We start from the raw sequence: 21,387 nt of genomic DNA, 5'->3' as shown, positions 1-21,387 counted from the left end.
CAAGACGAACGTCTTTCTCTGGTCTGTATCCCCTTACAATTGTGTGTATTGAGCTGTACTGTACATTCTGCAATCTGTTAATAAAGTTTTCAATCAATCAATCAATGGAGTTGACGGTGGTCTTGAATGCAGCTCGCAGGCTCACTAATCGATAAGCACCGATCGTGTTGAGGATCACATGAAGAAACACTGATCAGGAGCATGGACAAGGAAACGACCTTCTAGTTTAGTTAGATCACTCACCACCCATCTGACTGACTTATTGATTTGATGTTCAACAATAAAAAGGTAACATTAATAACTAACGCTGTATGCACTCGCCTCGACAACGTTAGCTATGTTGATTGATTGAACATTTTATTAACAGATTGCAGAATGGGTACAATACAGTACAGCTCAATACACACAATTGTTAAGGGGATGCAGACCAGAGAAAGACTTTCGTCTTGTTTACATCAGGGTCCCCCATCGGGACATCATAACATATATGACATACACACATGACATGCAGATAGACAGTACTGTTACATCTATACATTTATGACATACCAGATTTGCTGTTGTTGTTGTGTGCAATGTTAGCTCAGCCAGCTATTTATGTGGAGGTTATTCATAGGTTCATGATGAATTGAAAATGGGGGACCCTGATGTAAACAAGACGAAAGTCTTTCTCTGGTCTGCATCCCCTTAACAATTGTGTGTATTGAGCCGTACTGTACTGTACCCAGTCTGCAAACTGTTAATAACATTTTCAATCATTCATGAAATGTTATCGTTAGCTAACATTATAACCAGGCAGTGAGTTGCAATTTGAAGATTGTCTTTATACTAACACAACTGAAATGTTTCTTTATCTTTCTAATTTTGCAGATTGAAAATGAACCTATTTGCACCGAGAAGACTACTAACTCCTAGGGTATGGAAAATAACTTAATTATTATTTTATCTGTGTGATAAACCTTTTTGGAGTGAAATGTTCACACACCTTAATAAATTCCATCTTTTCTAAACATCAAGGGTCCAGCATGGAGATGCCTCCAGCAGGTATCGAGGGCCCCGGCCTGCTTGGTGGTGACGGGTCAGCAGAATCTCTACAGTGATTCCACCAAGGCTAGCGTGGGAACGTCGCTGTTCCTCAGACCAGTCCCCACTAACGGGCTGCTGAGCCACCGGTCCCCGAGCGGTCCCACCTCCCGTCTCTGCCACGGCCGCCAATCTGGAAATCCTGAGAGAGAAGACGGAGGAAATGCAACCAACAACGAGGGCTTCGGTATGAGGGCCCTCAGCCAGGCTCCCAGGCCGGCTCTATACCTCGGCTTCGCTGGTCTCGTCCCGTTCCTGTCGGCCCCTCTCCTGATGGCCGCGACGCAGTCTTTCTACCCAGAGGTGGCCTATGGCCAGATGGTCTACGGGGCGTGTATCGTGTCGTTTCTTGGCGGGGCTCGCTGGGGGTTTGCCCTTCCTGAGAGCAGTCCGGCGAAGCCAGACTGGATGAACCTCGGGAACAGCGTGGTACCCTCTCTGCTAGCCTGGCTGGCGCTACTCTGCAAGGACAACATAACGGAGGGAGCGTTGGTGGTCATCATGGGCCTGGGTCTCTCTCTGCATTACGACCTGACCCTGCTGCCGGGCTACCCCGGCTGGTTCAAAGCCATGCGAACTGTCCTCACCTTGGTTGCAACCTTCTCACTGGTGGCCACGCTGACGATGAAGAAGTGCTGCACTGAGAAAAAGTTAAAGGAGCTTCAGAACTGACTTAGTAGTTGATGGTATTTGATTATAAAAGTGAGCTATATCTCCCATAACCTCGTACAGCTGGACGCTTGTGTTTTGTTATTGGCCATCATGCGCCTTCATTTGGTTGTACCGCAGATTTGAGATGATGTACTACTGGTTTTGATGGTAAAAATTAATTACATTTGAATGCAACAGGTTACAGGTCAAAGCATTAGGCCTAGATTGCTTTATTAAGGTTCAAAGCAACATACTGTCTCGTGTTCAATTGTTTTTGATGGTGAGAAATGACTCCTGTTCGATTTTAAAGTTACCATGAATTGGCAACAGTCATTTCTCACTTGTGATTTGGCAAAGAGGGACTTGATTTGAACATTGACCAAAGCTAATGACAAAATGAGAGTGAAGGTGACGTCAAGACGGTCTTGTATGATCAGAGGTTGGAAATGGGATTATTAAAAAATCTACTTTTATTGGATGGAGATCTTGAGTTGAGTTATGGTGATGACAACATGTTGCCACTTTCCAGAAGTAGAGGAGAATGTAATTCTGATGATATAAGTAGAGGAAATGCATTTGTCTGCCATTGGTACATAGCTACACTAACAAAGTACACATTTTTCACTTGATGACAAAGTAATAAACAACTGTGATGATGCTGCCCCCTAGAGGCCTAAGAGTTAAGTAAAAATGTGATTATATTATATTGGATTCAAATGTATTGTCATACAGCACAAGTACAGTACAATGAAAAGAAGTCTGGCATCCAACCAGAGTGCAAATGTAACAGTATAGTGCAATAATAGTTATCAGATGTATGTAGAGTTATAGTATTAATATGTACAGTGATACACATACAGACACTGGTAGTAAGTCATACTTGCCAGCAGTGTGACTAGTAAGGGATATGTATAGATTAATAGATAGTATCTACAGATACTAAAAGGGATTATATGCAGGTATGTACAGACAGATGTGGATATATATACGGTAAGAATATCGCTGTCGACTAAAGACGCACTTCTTCAATCATCTGAAATGAAAAAACATATATATAATAAATCTAACCCTCACTAACCTTACTGTCATGCACTTGTCCTAATATACTAACCAACACTATAGCACTCAACGCTGTCTTGTACAAAACGTGTAAGTCGCCTTGGATAAAAGCGTCAGCTAAATGACTAAATGTACATGCTATCATACAGAGTTATGAGTTATAAGTAGGTATATAGAAGGATTATATGCAGGTATATTTACAGATATGGATATATACAGCACTATTGTAGATGCTATCACACTTATGTGGGTAGACTAATATGAATGAATGAAAACTTTATTTAAAAGTACCCTGCGAGACCCACGGTTGCAAAATTACAAAATCACTTTTAGCCATTTAAAAAAAAAAGTGTTTATTTAAAAAATGCTAAGCACATGTACAGTCAATTGGTCCCGTTGTTCAGCCTCACATTGCTATTTGAAGTACCATCGTCAGGGACTTCTACAGCCCGCTCACCATCAGCGCTCAGAAGAGGGAGCTGGGGGCAGCGCTCTCTATCGGCCGGGGTCCTCCTCCATGGCGGGTCCCTCATCTGCAGCTCCTGCCCACCCAAAGACGCCTCCGATTACCCAGTCAAGTACTCCCAGGCCACGAGCCGGGCCTACGTTTGAGCCGTCGTTCGTCAATAACTTGGTCAAATCCTTTTATTTTTTTAATGTCCTCAAAGGATTTCTGAAAGCAATATGTAATGAATGGAAGAGGACTCATTCAGGACTGGTTGTCTGAGTCATTCAGAATTGTTTACAGAGAGAGTGTTTGCCTGAGGAAGGAGAGCACAGTGCATCACTTTGGGGAGGAAAATCCAACATGGTGACACCAGGCCAGATCCTGTGGGACCGACCGCCTGTGGATGAACGGCATCATGCAGAGCACAGGCCAGATCCTGTGGGACCGACCGCCTGTGGATGAACGGCATCATGCAGAGCACAGGCCAGATGCAGCGCACGCTGAACGAGTCGGTGATGAAGCCGAGCCCTGCAGGCTGCCCAGGCCCTCGTCATCATCATGAATAGAAAATGGGGGACCCTGATGTACGTAAACAAGACGAAAGTCTTTCTCTGGTCTGCATCCCCTTAACAATTGTGTGTATTGAGCCGTACTGTATTGTACCCATTCTGCAATCTGTTGAGGTTTTCAATCAACCAATATTTGATAGAATGTGTTTATATGTCCCACCCTCTGAAGTTGCTAATGTCTTTTTAATTTGGGCCTCACAGGGTTAACCTCTTAAGCCCGAGATATACAGTAAAAGTGTATATTTTCAGCATTAAGTTTGTTTACCAATTATTTTAACCGTTAGTGAAATATAAGATTATAGAAATCTCAGGGCATTGAGTCGGAAACCGGCACATATTGACAGGAGGAAGTGGCACAGCCAAAAGTGAGTGTAGTCTTTTGAAGGAAGAGACTCAGGGCGTTCGAATTTCTAAAAACTACCCTACCCAGCTCACACCAGCCCCTGTCAATCATCAGACTTCTGGATTTACTTTATTTCTTATTTTTTGGGATCATCAAATTTGCTGATGACACAGTAGTGGTGGGCCTGATCTCTGCCAACGACGAAAGGGCCTACCTGGAAGAGGTAGAGAACCTGTCACAGTGGTGTCAGGAGAACTGCCTCTCCCTGAACGTCAGCAAAACAAAAGAGATGATTGTGGACTTCAGGAGGTCGGGGTCAAGGACTACAGCCCCCTCAGCATCGACGGGGCACCGGTTGAGAGAGTGAACAGTTTCAAGTACCTCGGAGCCCACATATCCGAGGACTTGACATGGACCACACACATTGACAGTGTTGTGAAGAAGGCACGACAACGCCTCTACTTCCTCAGGCGCCTAAGGAAGTTCCAAGTCAGTCAGAAGATCCTTAGGAACTTCTACTCATGTACAATAGAGAGCATCCTGACCGGCAACATCACCTCCTGGTTTGGGAATAGCACTGCACAAGACCGTAGCAGACTACAAAGAGTGACACGTTCAGCCGAACGCACAATTGGAGGGGGGCTTCCCACCCTCCAGAACATTTACAACAAGCGGTACAAGGGGAAGGCTAAGAGAATTATTAAGGACTCGAGCCACCCGAACAACTGCCTCTTTGAACTGCTGCGGTCAGGCAAGCGATACCGGAGTCTTAAGGCGAGCACAGAAAGACTCAGAAGAAGCTTCTATCCCCAGGCCATCAGGCTGCTCAACGAACAATAAACACTATGCAACAATCATCAAATGCACACAGCACACACACCCACACGCACACACTCACTCAAACAAACAACACACTGCAGCACCCACTCTCCACACTTTAGATCACACAAACACACTTTATATTTATTGATAAAGGATTTGCACTACAACTCGTACACCTACTGTGAATTGTACCTAAATTGCACCTCGTCCCATTTCTGCCTTGCACTATATAGTATTGTATATTAGTACACTGCACAGTATTGTATATTGTATGGTAACTACGTCTATTCTGCATCGAACATTGTACATACCGTAATTCCTCTAATAGTAACCGGTATTCAATTAAAAACCGGGTCTCTATTAATGACCGGGTGCGCTGTTGAGCTAAGCAATTATAAGCCGGCCTCCTAATACAAGCCGGGTTTCATGTATATTAGAGGAATTACGGTATTTCCCTCAACGGATTTACCATAGGCAATATATTTTGTTATTGTTGTTATATGCTGGCCTGGCTGTGCAGTAAATACCATATAATGGTATGGTGTTAATGTTTACCAAGAGAGTAAGCCTACCTCAGAATTGTATAAAACGGTTATTATTATACCAGTATTGTGATTGCTTTATTTTACTTTTTTTACCACCTGTAATTGCACTGTTTACTACCGTACTTCATACAGTACTTGGTTTCAATAAATGAACCCAGTACATTTTACTGGGTTCAAACTGACACAAAATGTTGATTTATTCATTATGATCCGTTTGAAAATTAGAAATATAGGCCTCTCTCTTATACATGCCTCCTCCTAATACAAGCCTGGTATCCGCTACAGTTTAAACAAATACAAGCCGGGGTTACTATTAGAGGAATTACGGTATGTCTAAACTGAACAGTGACCTCATTTTTTTTACTTTACTAATTTTACTATGTTATTTTATTTCACACTTATCTTGTCTTGCACAGTCTCTGGAGCGTAACAGTAAGAAGCATTTTGTATAAAAGTATTCTGTACTTCTGTATGACAACTATTAAAGAAACTTGAAACATCTCCCACAAACCTGAACGTTATTGCCATAAAACAGAACAGTTAGTTTCTCTACCTTTCTGTGAACGTCTTTGCAAAAAAACTGTATTGCAATACGATGAAAAATGGAGAAATTTACATTATAAAAAAAGTGGCAGAATTCAGTACTGTATCTACAAAACCTTCCGTTTAAATCCTCCCTTTATTCATTTGCTTAGATATTTCAGGTCTGGTCAATTTTAGCGTGTTGTTCACAGTCAAAATATATATATATTTTTTTTTTAAATAGAATTGATATTCTCCTTTGGTTAATTACAATTTACTCAAGCCTAGTAACAGACAACACTATTTCGGACACTGATCCATATATGTCCCTAGATTCAGATACCAAGAACATGCAAATGGACAATTTAAAAAATAAAATTGAAATGTTTATTCTATGTCCTTATGGAATGAGTGACATGAAAAAAATATTAAGTTACAAAAATATATATATATATATTTTTTAATGGATGGAAGAGCCGCACATTGACGGCAAAGAGCCGCATGCGGGTCGCGAGCCGCGGGTTGGCCACCCCTGATGTAGGGATACTAATTTAACTGCCTATGTTAGCTACTCTGTTCTCGTTAAACGAGGGATAATATACATTAATGAACATGTATATATGCCTGATTCTAGCCAAAGGCTAATTTCCATCTGGTCTCTTTGCAGGTTAATGTTGAGCAGAGACGATTACAAATGTAATGAACTTTTAAGGCCAACAGTACATGTACAAAGTAAATCAATAAAATCTAAAGTGTTCTTTGCGTACTAGAAACAACATTTTAATGACAGTTGCAAAGGCTTTGACTGCCAGTGCCAACCCATTTATGTTCTGCAGTGATCAAATAACAAAAAGTAGTTTAAATTAACTTTAAACTGATGTACCGGGTACATCATAGATTAATGATCTTGGGTGGGTTTACCAGCCACAAAAGCAATGATTCTGTGAAATTGAAAATGTTTCCCATCCAGGCAAAAAAGGGAACCAGCTAAAGTTATTGCCGCCATATTTTATAACCCATGAGTAGAGAAGAGCTCTTTCTTGGAACATGTTGATTTGCTTCAATGACCTGGTATCTTGAGAGTAAAATGGCACTCTTAAAACCTGGATTCTAGCCCCACAACACAGCGAGTAGTTTACCCCGTGCAATGAACTGGAGTTGAGCGCAAGTACGATCAGCCAGGAACACCAAGGAAACAATGTAATTTCAAATAGTAACATTTATTGAATTTACAAAATATTAAGATATGTGACAAAAACACAAGACATACCAACATTAACATGACATATTTACAACAGTCGAACACTTGATCAAGAACTTGACATGGTGAGGTAGGTGGAGACAAAGTGCTTAAACCAGGGGAGCGTCCAGCTTCAATTGCTGCAAAGAGAAAATGTCAAAATTAGTAGTAGCCCACATCAGAGGCAGTAGACTAAGAGAGGATGTATATGATCACATGTCGCTTGCTCAATGTTTTTAAAATTTAGTTAAAGTAATTTATTGGCTTATCCAACTGTTATGACATGCCCAGTAGTAGCTGCTAATCAGTAGGCTGAGAGTTAGTGTTGTCACGATACTGGAATTTCGAACTTCGATACGATACCTTGAAAAGTATCGATATCACAGGGAAAAAGGTTCAATCTTAAAATGTAATTTTTTTTCTTCTTTTAAAAAAAAAAAATAAATTTAGCTTTTGTTGCTGGTTGATTCTCCTCAGCTTCTCTGGTACTATAAGAGAAGATAAATATAACACTTTTAAAACCCTTTGTTTATCTTTAGATCACACATTTAAAAAATAACTTCATCTCAATTCAATAATTTTTATTGCAGAACATGGTATTTTCTCAAGCAGACAGATGTAAACACTGTAATCTGTGTTGCATGTACCTGACAAACTGAACCGTTTGTATTACAGTCATATTCCGACTTAACTGAATGCACATGTGTGCGTGTGTGTCGACTACTGTACTATTGCAGTTATTGAAATGAACAACAACTTCCTTATAAAAAAAAAATTAAAATCTATGAATAATTAAATATCGATATTTCGGGAAATGAGCATTGAAATAGATAGATATAGATATTTTTGACAACACTACTGAGAGTATATTCAACCTGAAGGGAAATCTCTCCAATCACAATCAGTATACGTAGACATTTTGAAAAGTCAATAAATTACCCATCATGCAGCTGTAGAATATGGGCGATGGTAGAAAACAGTGTTGTCGAGTGTTGATGTGTGCCTGGTGCCAGTGTATGGAAGCCATTGAGCTGGCATAGCTCAAGCCAAGGTAGGGTGCTACACGGTGGTGGCAATTAATGAAATAAATTGATATCTACTGGATTACAGCACCCAACACTTTAATTTACACAAGCAACGTTTACCACCATCAGGCAAGATTGTTGGGTTGAAACGTCGCTGGTGTAAATTTAAAAGTATCAGGAGCTGTAATCCAGTGTGCAGATATCCCATTTCATTCAATAATTATACCTACTTTTATCCTGCACCTGGTCTAAAACAGGCGGCATGAGTTATCCTGCACCTGGTCTAAAACAGGTGGCATGTCACGCAGCTAGGAGGCAACCGACCCCGTCTCAAACCCTGCCCCTTCTCTCAACCCTCCAATCACAGCCGTCGCTTCCCTCCTGACAAACAAAAGGTTTGTCTGAAGAAAGCAACAGTTGTGATTGGAGGATCAAGAAAATAGGGCGGGGTTTCAGATGGGTTCATTTTCACCCTCTCATTGTAAAGCGCTTTGAGCATCTAGGAAAGGCGCTATAGAAATGCAACGATCGTTGATCCCACAAAGCGCCGCTTCATACCTCGCCACCTCCATCTTCTCGTCGGTCTTCTCGTCGGTCTTCTCGTCCACGCCGTTGGTCTGGACCGCGGCGGCGTCTCCACTGCCGTTGCTCAGGCCGTTAGAGCTGCTCTCTTGCTTGGTCTTCTTGGACTCGGCCTCCTTCACTGGGCTTTCTTCCGGTTTCCTCTATAAAATATTTAAAAAAAAGTTGTTTATTGAATGAAATTAAGAAGACTATGATTAGACATAGTTCAGCAAGGGGTGCGTTTTTGAGTTCATTCAACATCAAATGGCTGACAGGAGCAGCATGTTCAGTGCTAGACTAACACGCCCTAAATGGCACAGGAAGTCCTTCATTCCGACAGCCATCAGACTTTACAATGCATCACTGAGCACAGAGTGACAGTTACCATCTTCCTGGACTTTTACTTTTGAAACACTGCAATATTACACTTCTGTATATTTTATTTTATTCTTAGGCAATTTGTTTTGTTATTCGCAACTTGTTCCGTCTAAATGTTTAATGCGAGCGATTTGTAGCGTCAAATTTCCCTCGGGATAATTTAAGTATTTCTATCCGCTCACCTTCTTCCTGACCAGGTGTGAGATGTTGGACACTGGAGCCTTGGCAGCCTCTGCATTAGACTTCACAGGAATCTGGAGGGAAAAGGAAAACATTTGTATGAATACCTACACTTACCATAGAACTGGTGAGGAACCAAGACTGGACTTACAATAGAACTGGTGAGGAACCAAGAATCCCATAACCAGGACTGGACTTACCATAGAACTGGTGGAGGCTTCACCTTCAGAACCAGGGAACGTGGAGGTGGATGCACCGGCCTAAAAGAAACACGTACTCATGAAGCATCGCCTCAATAACAAACTTTGTAGTTTGCACACCACTGCAATCGCTAACCACCAGATGGTCAAAAAGGCTGGTAAATAATTACGTTTCTTTAAATCTGCATCCGAATAACCCGATTAGTGGGTTTAGCACGAGTCAGGCACCAGTTGCATCGTATACAGTAAACCCAACCGCCTGGTATTCCAAACCAAGTTAACAAATGCCAAGAGACTTTTTTTTTTTTTAACACTCCATCCGTACCCTGGACGCGCTCAGCAGGGCCTCCTTCACGGCCTCGGCGTCAGCGCTGGCCGTTTTTAAACTCTCAGCGGCGTCTTCTATCCTCTCCTGGATCTCTGGCAGCAGAGCGGTTAGCTCCGCCATCTCCTTGCGGTCCTCTTCTGCCTCCTCAGCTTTCTCGGTTGAGTCAGCTTTGTCAGGTTTGTCAGCTTTGTCGGGTTTGTCAGCTTTCTCGGGTTTGTCAGCTTTCTCGGGTTTGTCAGCTTTCTCGGGTTTGTCAGCTTTGTCGGGTTTGTCAGCTTTCTCAATCACTTCCTGCAGTTTGGCTGCAGACAAAACAAAAATCTCTCATTTATAATCATCGTTATTATGAACCTGATCAGCCTGCCAACAAATTCAACACAAAGTTCTATTCACCCTCTGGTGCTTCTCATTAATTCTCTGACGGGCTAATGAGTCAACATATTCCATTTTAGACTAGACATTTTATTCACTTCCTTGCAGGGGTTTGGAAAGAATTACAACCTGAACAGCGATAAAAAAAAATTAAAAAGCCCCACAAATATTCATAGAGAAATGCATTGCTTTTTTAATCTTCCCACAACCTGTGTGTCTTAAGAACAGTAGACTATTCGAAAAGGATTTTAGTCAGCCATGCACATCCCTACTGCTCACCTACATCCCTACTGCTCACCCAGCCTGCTCACATCCCTACTGCTCACCCAGCCTGCTCACATCCCTACTGCTCACCCAGCCTGCTCACATCCCTACTGCTCACCCAGCCTGCTCACATCCCTACTGCTCACCCAGCCTGCTCACATCCCTACTGCTCACCCAGCCTGCTCACATCCCTACTGCTCACCCAGCCTGCTCACATCCCTACTGCTCACCCAGCCTGCTCTTGATGACGGAGATGGAGCTGTTGAACTGCTCGATGGACTGGCTGTGCTGGTTACTGAGGCCAAAGGTCAGACCCAGCTGGTAGTGCGTCTCAGCCAGCAGACGACTGTCAGGATCCAGATGCTTCAGCTGCAGGTTCAGACACTCCTGGAAGTCCTCCAGCGCCTGGGGGTAGTTTCCTGAGGAGAGAGAGAGAGACCTCAGGAACAAGCACAATTTTTTCCCAATAAGTTCCATTAATGCTGGTGATGTTGACTGGTTTGATCTGAATCCATACAGTGGCTATCGGTAAGTAAATTATGTTTATCAATGAATTTATCTAGTCCGTCTTTGATATTTTTGAAAACGGAGGAAGTAGAGAAACGGGCCTGTGACGGGGTCCTTCTCCTCTCCCCTCCAAAGTCACACAAACGATGGCGTAGTCGAAAGAATGGTCTTTGTGTTGTTTTATTTCCCAGCCTTCCAAGTGCAGAGGTGACATTACATAAACAAATGACTTAATCTAAATAAATAACTAACTATACCCTACCTCTGCAGTCTTATCAGATGCGTTCCACAATAAATTAATCTGATAGACAAAACACTTACTGGGTGGCGCTTCCCTAGTTACCCACTTTGCAACCGTTATCTGGTGAAGCACCACCTCAGAGACAAACAGACTAACAGACACATACGGCACTTCCCTCAGTCACCTACAGTGTAAGTGGTGCAGGGCAAGAACCCAGAACCTTGGGCCCGCAGCCCTCATGACACCTGCACTCCTCCCCCTCCACAGGTGCCACACATCATTAATTAACACAACTACACAGGTGCTACACATAATGGATTGCCGTTTCCTACACATTATATAAAAAAAAAAACTCCAATACATATACACAACCCAATAAATAAATATATATACACAACAATAAATAAATGTATGAACACAACACAACAATAAATAAATATATGTATGAATGGATATATGAATGTATGTATAAATGCATGTATGCTTAGATTAATGGATATGTATGCATGTTTGATTATGTATGAATGTATATTATGAGTGAATGTTGTGTGTATGTGCGTGTTGCCCCGGCGTCAGTGACAGACCCACTCTGTCACAGGGCCTATAATTTGTGACGTAGTGTTCGTCTGCAGTTTTGAACAGAGGTATGACTTTTGCCATTTTATTCTAAAAGACAGTTTTGAAAATTACAGATGCGGTTCTGAAACCCCATTAACGATTTTTTTTCTCTTTTTTTACTATTTTCATATCCATTTCATTACAGTCAGTAGATGTCATTTACATTTATTAGTAGTTTCTATAATTTCATTTTATTCTACCGCTTGCAGAAACATTGAAACTAGGATTTTTCAATATAGACAACAGTTTGTTCAACTCAAGACCCACAAGTCAGGGTGTTCAACGGTTTCATCAGTTGACATCAATGGGGGACCCTGATGTAAACAAGACAAACTTCTTTCTCTGGTCTTTCTCTGGTCTGCATCCCCTTAACAATTGTGTGTATTGAGCCGTACTGTATTGTACCCATTCTGCAATCTGGACGGTTCCCGTTCAGCTGCTTGGCTCCCAGACTCTGGAACTCCCTGCCCCCACACATCCGACAGTCAGACTTAAACCAATCTGTTCAAACTCGCATATTCACTATAACCTCAGTCACTGCTCAATACCCCCTGCTGTTTGTTTGTCTGTTATTTTAACTTCACTGTTTTTTATACTTCTTGTTGCTTATCTTAACCTTGTCTTTTAACTGCACCCTGTGTGCCACTGTTTTACCGTAATTCCTCTAATAGTAACCGGGTCTCAAATACAAGCCGGGCCTCTATTAATGGCCGGGTGCGCTCTTGAGCTAAGCAATTATAAGCCGGCCTCCTAATACAAGCCGGGTTACTAATATACTGAGCTGCATACTGAGCTAGTTACTTGATTTCACTTTGAAAACGTTGAAATGACCAGTGACCACCTGTAATTGCACTGTTTACTATTTCATACAGTACTTGGTTTCAATAAATGAACCCAGTACATTTTACTGGGTTCAAACTGACACAAAATGTTGATTTATTCATTATGATCCGTTTGAAAATTTGAAATATAGGCCTCCCTCTTATACAGGCCTCCTCCTAATACAAGCCTGGTACCTGCTACAGTTGAAACAAATACAAGCCGGGGTTACTATTAGAGGAATTACGGTATATTTCATACATATACATTGTTAGTCTTGTTTTTAACTCCAGACACTTTTGCCAAGATCATTGTTTTAATCTTGACTGTTCCGTTTTTATGCCCTGTAAGGTGACCTTGGGTGTTTGAAAGGCGCCTCCAAATAAAATGTATTATTATTATAATTGTCGTTTATTTCTTCAGGAGTCAGGAGTTTATCACGCCAATTCTGGTCCAATATTTACAAAACATTTTATTATTGTTAACCACATCATGCATATTACTAATAGTTTGATCATTTTCAATAAAATACTGGGGATAACTTACTTGTCTCAAGCCATTCCTAATAATACCAAACACCTTTATTATATTTGTTGTTATCCAATATAATAATCCTCCTTACATATCTAAGAGATCTTTCCAAGTGGTCCCTGACAGCACGGCACAGGACAAGAAGGCCCTACAGAGAGTGGTGCGCTCAGCCGAGCGTACCACGGTTATTGCACTACCTCCCCTGCAGGTTCTATACAACAAGAGGTGCAAATCCAGAGCCTGCAGAATAATGAAAGACCCCCACCACCCCAATAACAGCCTGTTCAAGCTGCTGAGGTCAGGCAGACGCCTGCGAACACCAGCTACTAGGACAGAGAGACTTAGGCTCAGCTTCTTCCCCCAGGCCATCAGAGCCTTGAACAATGTACATTGAGTGCTAAGAACATTGAACTGTCCACACACAAGCACACATGAACACACACACGACATGCACACTGTGCACGCTCACACACGAGCAGCCACTTAACACTTTAACATGAGCGGGCACACACTCATGTCGCACACACGCACACTTATGGCCAAAGGAAAGGACACTTTAAATTAGAATAACAGGAACAGTGTATTGCACTACCAAAGCTAACTAGCATGTCCCATATGCTCTGTAAATAACTATGTACAGATACCGAGATGTCACTCCATGTTACCTGCTACTGCACAATGTTGTTTCTTCTTTTGATTCTATTATATGTACCACTGTATTGCACATCGTTGCGGGCAAGACCACCCGCATTTCATTGTATACCTGTATGCCGTGACAATTAAAACTCTTGACTTGACTTGACTGAGCTGGAGTTAGACAGCCCTTCGTTAGTGGTCCCTGAGCTGGAGTTAGACAGCCCTTGGTTCCAACTGAAGCCGTGCCCGATGGTGGCAATATTATTGCTCGAGACAAATGCATGGTTGCTTAAAAGACGTAATATATCATGTAGCAGATTAATTTGAAAAAGAATGTCAACCCCGTCGCATATCCTTTAGCACTAACGTAATGCATGTCCCCACATGCGAGCATAAATGGATGAGTTAATGTTTAAAGAAAATTAAAAATTAAATCATACCCGATTCAGAAGCAACTTCCCCCAGTTTCAGGTGAGTCTGGGCGGCCATCAGCTGGTCCTCCTTACTCTCTTTCCTAAACACCACAACAGGGGGAAATATAGATAGAAGATGAGGACAAAAAAGGGTTAAAAAAAGATAAAGTAAAAAACGAAATTGTGGTTTCTAGGGGGGGGTGGCGGGGGTTCCTCTTATGGGGGTCTGGACGGCTGAACGAGGCCATATTCAAGGGACTCATATCTGTATGTTATGGATGTCACTGTAAATATTGTGTTGTATGTCTATAAATGTTAAATAAAAATGTAAGTAAAAAAATAACGAAAGTGTAACCATTCACATGCCATCGTGTAGAGATGAAAATATCTACACATAAAAACTGTTAAGTTATGAGGAATTAAGGCCCATCAATTATTTTGTGGGAATCATAATACTAATAAATCAGCACCGTTTGTAGATTACTTTGGCCACTTCCAGTATCTCCCAGGCCAGCTGCAGGTTCCCCACTTCCTCATCCTCACTGTCCTACAAAGAAAAGAAAGTCATCGTAATTTAGATTTTTTTTAAACACAGCAAACACTCCAGGAGACTGCAGTTATGTGATCGAGCCAGTCGATTGGTCTCAAGTACCTTCTCTTCAGTGGCATCTCCTTCACCTTCATCTTCTGCATCGTTATCTTCCTCATCGTCGTCATCTGAAACGCAGACAGAAATTACACTGGTATTCTATATGCCATAATAACCATCCGTCCTCAACATGCCCCGCTTTTCAGATTAAGGTCAGGATGTTTATAAGGGGGTAAAGAGGTCACCTTCAGCCTCCTCTTCCTCCTCCTCCTCTGGCATCTCCTCTTCATTCTCCTTCTCCTTGCCTTCAGCAGAGCCCTCCTTTACTGGCTTCTTGGTCGACCCCTTTGGTTTTTCAGCAGACTTCTCCTCCGCTTCTGGCATCTCCTCTTCATTCTCCTTGCCTTCAGCAGAGGGCGTCGAATCCTTTACTTTGGTCGACCCCTTTGGTTTTTCAGCAGACTTCTTTTCAGCATCCTCCGCTTCTGGCATCTCCTCTTCATTCTCCTTGCCTTCAGCAGAGGGCGTTGCCTCCTTTACTGGCTTTTTGGTCGACCCCTTTGGTTTTTCAGCAGACTTCTTTTCAGCATCCTCCGCTTCTGGCATCTCCTCTTCCTTCTCCTTGCCTTCAGCAGAGGGCGTTGCCTCCTTTACTGGCTTTTTGGTCGACCCCTTTGGTTTTTCAGCAGACTTCTCCGCTTCTGGCATCTCCTCTTCATTTTCCTTCTCGTCTCCTTCAGCAGACTCCGTTCCAGTCGCATGGCCATCAGTCTGTTCCTTGTCATCTCCCCCTTTCTTAGCTGCGGTGTCAGCCTTCTTAGCGGGAGAGGAGTCCTTCTTAGGGGGAGAGGAGTCCTTCTTAGCTGCGGAGTCAACCTTCTTAGCGGGAGAGGAGTCCTTCTTAGGGGGAGAGGAGTCCTTCTTAGCTGCAGAGTCAACCTTCTTAGCGGGAGAGGAGTCCTTCTTAGGGGGAGAGGAGTCCTTCTTAGCTGCAGAGTCAACCTTCTTAGCGGGAGAGCCATCCTTAGCGGGAGAGCCGTCCTTCTTAGCGGGAGAGGAGTCCTTCTTAGCGGGAGAGGAGTCGTCCTTCTTAGCTGCGGAGTCAACCTTCTTAGCGGGAGATGAGTCCTTAGCCACGGAGTCCTTCTTAGCCGGGGAGTCCTTCTTAGCTGGAGAGACCTTCTTAGCTGGGGAGCCATCCTTCTTAGCTGGAGAGTCCTTCTTAGCTGGGGAGCCATCCTTCTTAGCTGGAGAGTCCTTCGCCGGAGAGCCATCCTTCTTAGCCGGAGAGCCATCCTTCTTAGCCGGAGAGCCATCCCCCTCTTTCTTAGCTGTGCCGCCTGCACCTCCTTCGCCATCCTCTCCATCTTTCTTCTTCTCTGCCATGGCATCATAGACTTGAGCCCTGAGCTCATCCCTGGTTTTCTCTGTTAAAAGAAATAGAAAAAAAGATTAGATACGACTAATGAGCATTAGCATTCGTTAGCGTCCTGCTAAGCCTGCCTGCAGGGGCATGAAGCAGAGACATTGCCTAGCAGTTATCATGGCCGCCCAGTGACTTCCAGTTTTCCTACAAGCGCCCGAGTGCCAGTGCTTTTAGGATGGACCGACATTTTACTTCTTTACTGCTGTAAAGACAAATCCACCTCTGCTCGAGTTAAATGCAACAAGAAAATACATGTAAAATAATGTTATAGAACCCTTGAAATAAATCAAACGCGAGCCTAATTAATTTGGAAAGCCCAGTTGCCATGTGGCAGGGAGTCGGTCAGCCAAAACACCAAACGCTCTCACCGTCAACATCCTCGGCGCTCTCGACGTTGGAGTCTTTGGGTTGGTCGTCCTCTGCGTCCTCCTCGGGGACGCCTTCCAGCGCGTTGCCCAGGACCGTGTTCTCCATTCTACAAGGACCACAGAGTTAAACAAACCCCATGATCACGCATAGTAGTAGGTGGTAATATGGATTCTTATCTGAAAAGCAAACCGTTTTAGATACAAAAACCACCCATTCTGGGAGGCGGATGGATCGCCATTGAACCTTTATTTAACCCAAAAAAAAAAAAAAAAAAGTCTCTTTTTCAAGGGTGATCTGGCCAAGAAGGCGAGCATGAATTACGACAAAATACATAAGACACAATACCCATACAGTGAGTAGACTACCATACAACTGATATTTTAAATGAAGTCAAATTCAGTAAAAAAATAAATGCAAGCACAATAAAATAGCAAACAACCCAAATTTAAAATTCAACATCAAAGCAGGAGGAAATTCTCCTATTTTTTGTTTAAAACACCACAAGGAGATCGGAGAGGCCAGTGTGAGACGTGTGTGGAGGTCCTTCAGGCCCAAGGAGAGGCCAGTGTGAGACGTGTGTGGAGGTCCTTCAGGCCCAAGGAGAGGCCAGTGTGAGACCTGTGTGGAGGTCCTTCAGGCCCAAGGAGAGGCCAGTGTGAGACGTGTGTGGAGGTCCTTCAGGCCCAAGGAGAGGCCAGTGTGAGACGTGTCTGGAGGTCCTTCAGGCCCAAACAGGCTCCTTGTACTCGCCTCGGTCCACACGGGCGGTATTTTAAAACACATCCAGGTGCTGGATCTGACGTTGAGCGAGTTTGGAATTAATTCAAGCTTGGAACTGATGGGGCGGCTAGGTGGCGCAGTGGGCAAGGCGCTCGCCACTAACGCAGGAGATGCTGGTATCGAGCCCAGCTCTCGGTGTTGCTTCCGGCTTGGGTGGTCATGCTAACACAATTGGCAGTGTTAGAGGGTGGGAGAGCCGGTGGGTGGGGATCGGACGTTGTGGACAGCGACTCCTACAGGTCGGTTGCGTGACGCCTGTTCAGCAGAAACAGGAAGTATCGGGGGCAGCGTGAGCCTCCCACACGTTACTCCTCGCCACTGAGAGATCGCGCTGTCTGGTGAAAAGATGACAGGCTGCCTCCTCGTGTACCGGAGGGGACACGTGATGCAAGGCTTCTATCCTCACTACAGCCGACCAGTGGGAGGCATAGTCTAGCAACGTTCAAGACAGGGGAGGGGAGAATTGGATAATACGAAATTGGGATGGGAGAAATAGAAAATGGGGAGAAAAAGATTTTTTTTTTTTTTTAGATATCTTTCTTCCCCTCCTTTTTCCCGATTTTTCTCCCATCCCACCCTTCCTGGTTGTTGCGTACTTTCCCCTACCGTTGGTCCGAGAGACCGGAGACTGTCACATGCAGCCTGGGGCAGGCCAACCTGGCCGCGCAGGTTCTCACCGGGGAGAGTGTAGCGTGTGAGAGGCCACACTATCTCTCCTCAGATCCAACCCTCGCTGAGCAGGCGCCCCGACCGAACTGTAGGGGTCGCTGTACACAACGCCCAGGACCCACCCTTCAGCTTCCAACCCCCTGATACAGCCAATTGTATCAGCGTGAGCGGCCAGCCAAGCTGATAGCAACGCCGGGAGCTGGATTCGAACAGGCGAATCCTAGTGTCTCCCGGTGTTGGTGACAAACGTAATCTCCGTGCGCCACCTGCCCCACCAGAAAAAGATTTTTAAAAAATAGCTTGGAACTGGTGTACCATGAAGTAGACCAGGAACAGCCTTATATATAAAAACATACCAGTGCTGCAACCTGCCTGTAGCCAGTGAAGTCCAACCAATCAGTGAATAGAGTGAACAGTGATGCGTCCTATAAGGCGAGTTGGAGATAAATCTCAGAGCGGCGTGGTAAAGCGGATCGAGTTTGGTCGATGATCAGTTCTGGGCCAAACAAATCTTCTCAACTGGTGTTCATGTATGCACACGCATCATTTACATTTAGCCGACGCTTTTATCCAAAGAGACCAGGAAGGGTACAACTCTATACAAATTATAACTAAAATTAACTCTGGCAGCTAAGCGCGAGTAACATTGTTTGTCAACCAGTGTCGAACTGAGTGCTACAGATTTGTGCATATTAGCATAGTAGGAAATATAGGCAAGGTAGATTCCTTAGCAGAGTGCATAATAGTAAGACCGTACTATATATATACCGTACTTTTCGCACTATAAGCCGCACCTGACTATAAGCCACAGCAGCTAAATTGAATGATGTGTACATATATAAGCCGCACTGGACTATAAGCCGCAGCAGCTAAATTGAATGATGTGTACATATATAAGCCGCACTGGACTATAAGCCACATGTGTTTTAATGTTTAATTACCATATGCAAGGAGTGGAGCCTGCGGCTTAAATTTGACTCAACACGGGAAACCTCACCCGGCCCGGACACGGAAAGGCTTGACAGATTGATTGCTCTCTCGATTCTGTGGGTGGTGGTGCATGGCCGTTCTTATATTGAGCTTTAAGTTCCCACCTCTACAGAGAATGACTCCCACCTCTACAGAGAATGACTCCCATTGGGACACAATACTGTCGGACAAATAAGAATTAACTCATTTACAAGCTGTATTAAGTAAATAAGGGAACAGATAAATAACATTTCAATGCAGTAAAAAAAGCAATATTTCGATTTTCGGGTTTTGTCCACATATAAGCTGCACCGTTATATAAGCCGCAGGGTCGAAAAATGGGGGGGAAAAGCCGCAGCTTATAGTCCGAAAAGTACGGTATATATATATATATACACAACCACTGAACAGACTGCTCAAGGGAAGAATTAAATGCGCTCACCGTGCCAGATCCAGAAGAGCTTTACCACACCAGAAGAACGCCTCGGCACACTCATCCGCCGTGTCGCCATATTTTTTAGCTCTGGAAGGGAAAAAAATGTGTGTTTATTTTTAACTGAAAAGACAATGTTATATTATAGCCTGTAATGTTGAACGACAATTACCACCAAACTTAAATGTGTACGAGAACTTGAAAAGCACGTCAAAAGCGACATTTTCTACACAAAAAAAAGAAACTGTTGCACTTTATTGGCTTAATTATAGGGGGACGAGTATTATAGTTAATTATGAATTGACCCTGATGTAAACAAGACGAAAGTATCTCTGGTCTGCAGCCCCTTAACAATTGTATGTATTGAGCCGTACTGTATTGTCCCCATTCTGCAATCTGTTAATAAAAATGTCAATCAATCGTGACAAAAGTAAAGAGAAAAGTGCACATCCAACCGTTTAGACCTGGTGCAGGATAAAGCTACATGTGGCTGAACTTCCCTTCGCTTGGGTCTTTAAAGTTTAAATGGTGCAGACAGACACTCACAGCATGCAATCCTAACCCTTTACAGTTTAAATGGTAGACAGACACTCACAGCATGCAATCCTAACCCTTTACAGTTTAAATGGTAGACAGACACTCACAGCATGCAATCCTAACCCTTTACAGTTTAAATGGTAGACAGACACTCACAGCATGCAATCCTAACCCTTTACAGTTTAAATGGTAGACAGACACTCACAGCATGCAATCCTAACCCTTTACAGTTTAAATGGTAGACAGACACTCACAGCATGCCCGAGGCCTCCTGCAGCACATTCACAGCCTCCACCACCTTGCCCATCACCAGGTGAGTCTTGCCGATGCCAATCAACTTATCAGCCGCCTCCATGTTGTCAACCTGAAGGAGTCAGTCAGTCAATACCAACCATGTTGAGAAAACGTTCAGATGCAACGGGATTTATTTATCATTTGTTTATTTAGACGGGACAGAGGCAGACACTACAAATAAATGCAGTGTAAATAATACAAATACACAAAAACAAACCGGCAGGCAGCGAAGCATAAAAACATACATACAAAAAAACACTGCACAAAAAAAACTACTGGGACGGATTCACTGAATCTTTTAACGTTAACGTTTCGTGACTTTATGTGAGAAACCGCTCAAATTATGTGAGCAACAACAAGCTTGTCAATTAGTATATATTGTGGTTACATACCTTGAAAGTGCAAATCAACGTTGGTTAAATGTTAAAAAGGAGAGTGTTCAGTTCGCGGTGGACTGACTTCTCCTGTTCCGCTGCTCAGACAGACTGGCGAGTGGTTTTCAATCTGGCGCGATTTATTTAACATTTCCGGTCCGTTTCCGGGTGAGTGAAACAGCGCGGGAGAAGTGCTTAAAGGGCCAGCGTCGTAGCTAATGCACTGAAATACCTCAAGGAGCCGTGGAGGAGAATGAATGAAAACTTTATTTAACAGATTGCAGAATGGGTACAGTACAGTACGGCTCAATACACACACTTGTTAAGGGGATGCAGACCAGAGAAAGACTTTCGTCTTGTTTACATCAGGGTCCCCCATTTTCAATTCATATAGTGACATTTATGACATACACAACATACATGACATCATGACATTTATGGCATGGGGACATTTATGACAAAGAGGTATATAGTACTGTTACATTTGTGACATATACGATATGCAAATATACAGTACTGTTACCCAGAGATCCTAACAGAGAATATATACATATGATGGGGAGGAGACTGTCTATTAGGAGGGGGGGGG

At 43.3% G+C, this 21,387-nt stretch overlaps 2 protein-coding genes across 2 annotated transcripts; one reads left to right on the top strand and one right to left on the bottom strand.

The window, feature by feature from the left end:
* The first annotated feature begins 152 nt into the window (after positions 1-152).
* On the top strand, positions 153-2,717 carry LOC311243675 (transmembrane protein 69-like). The gene is made up of 3 exons (XM_084332994.1): positions 153-288; positions 871-916; positions 1,018-2,717. The coding sequence occupies exons 2-3, from the start codon at positions 878-880 to the stop codon at positions 1,753-1,755; spliced, it is 777 nt and encodes a 258-aa protein (XP_084189120.1). The 5' UTR covers positions 153-288; positions 871-877; the 3' UTR covers positions 1,756-2,717.
* A 4,535-nt stretch (positions 2,718-7,252) lies between these two features.
* LOC311243780 (nuclear autoantigenic sperm protein-like) lies at positions 7,253-20,906 on the bottom strand. Its single transcript, XM_084333122.1, has 14 exons — positions 20,817-20,906; positions 20,385-20,494; positions 19,603-19,683; positions 16,742-16,848; positions 15,193-16,374; positions 15,011-15,075; positions 14,829-14,905; positions 14,386-14,459; positions 10,824-11,012; positions 9,955-10,259; positions 9,630-9,689; positions 9,432-9,503; positions 8,866-9,032; positions 7,253-7,422 (listed from the first exon to the last, which is right to left on the bottom strand). Exons 2-14 carry the CDS (start codon positions 20,483-20,485, stop codon positions 7,416-7,418), a joined length of 2,487 nt encoding a protein of 828 aa, XP_084189248.1. The 5' UTR covers positions 20,486-20,494; positions 20,817-20,906; the 3' UTR covers positions 7,253-7,415.
* Positions 20,907-21,387: the final 481 nt, after the last annotated feature.

Source organism: Notolepis coatsorum, assembly GCF_963971535.1.
Source record: "Notolepis coatsorum genome assembly, chromosome: 17".
Taxonomy (NCBI): Eukaryota; Metazoa; Chordata; class Actinopteri; order Aulopiformes; family Paralepididae; genus Notolepis; species Notolepis coatsorum.
This window is presented reverse-complemented; position numbering and strand designations above follow the sequence as displayed.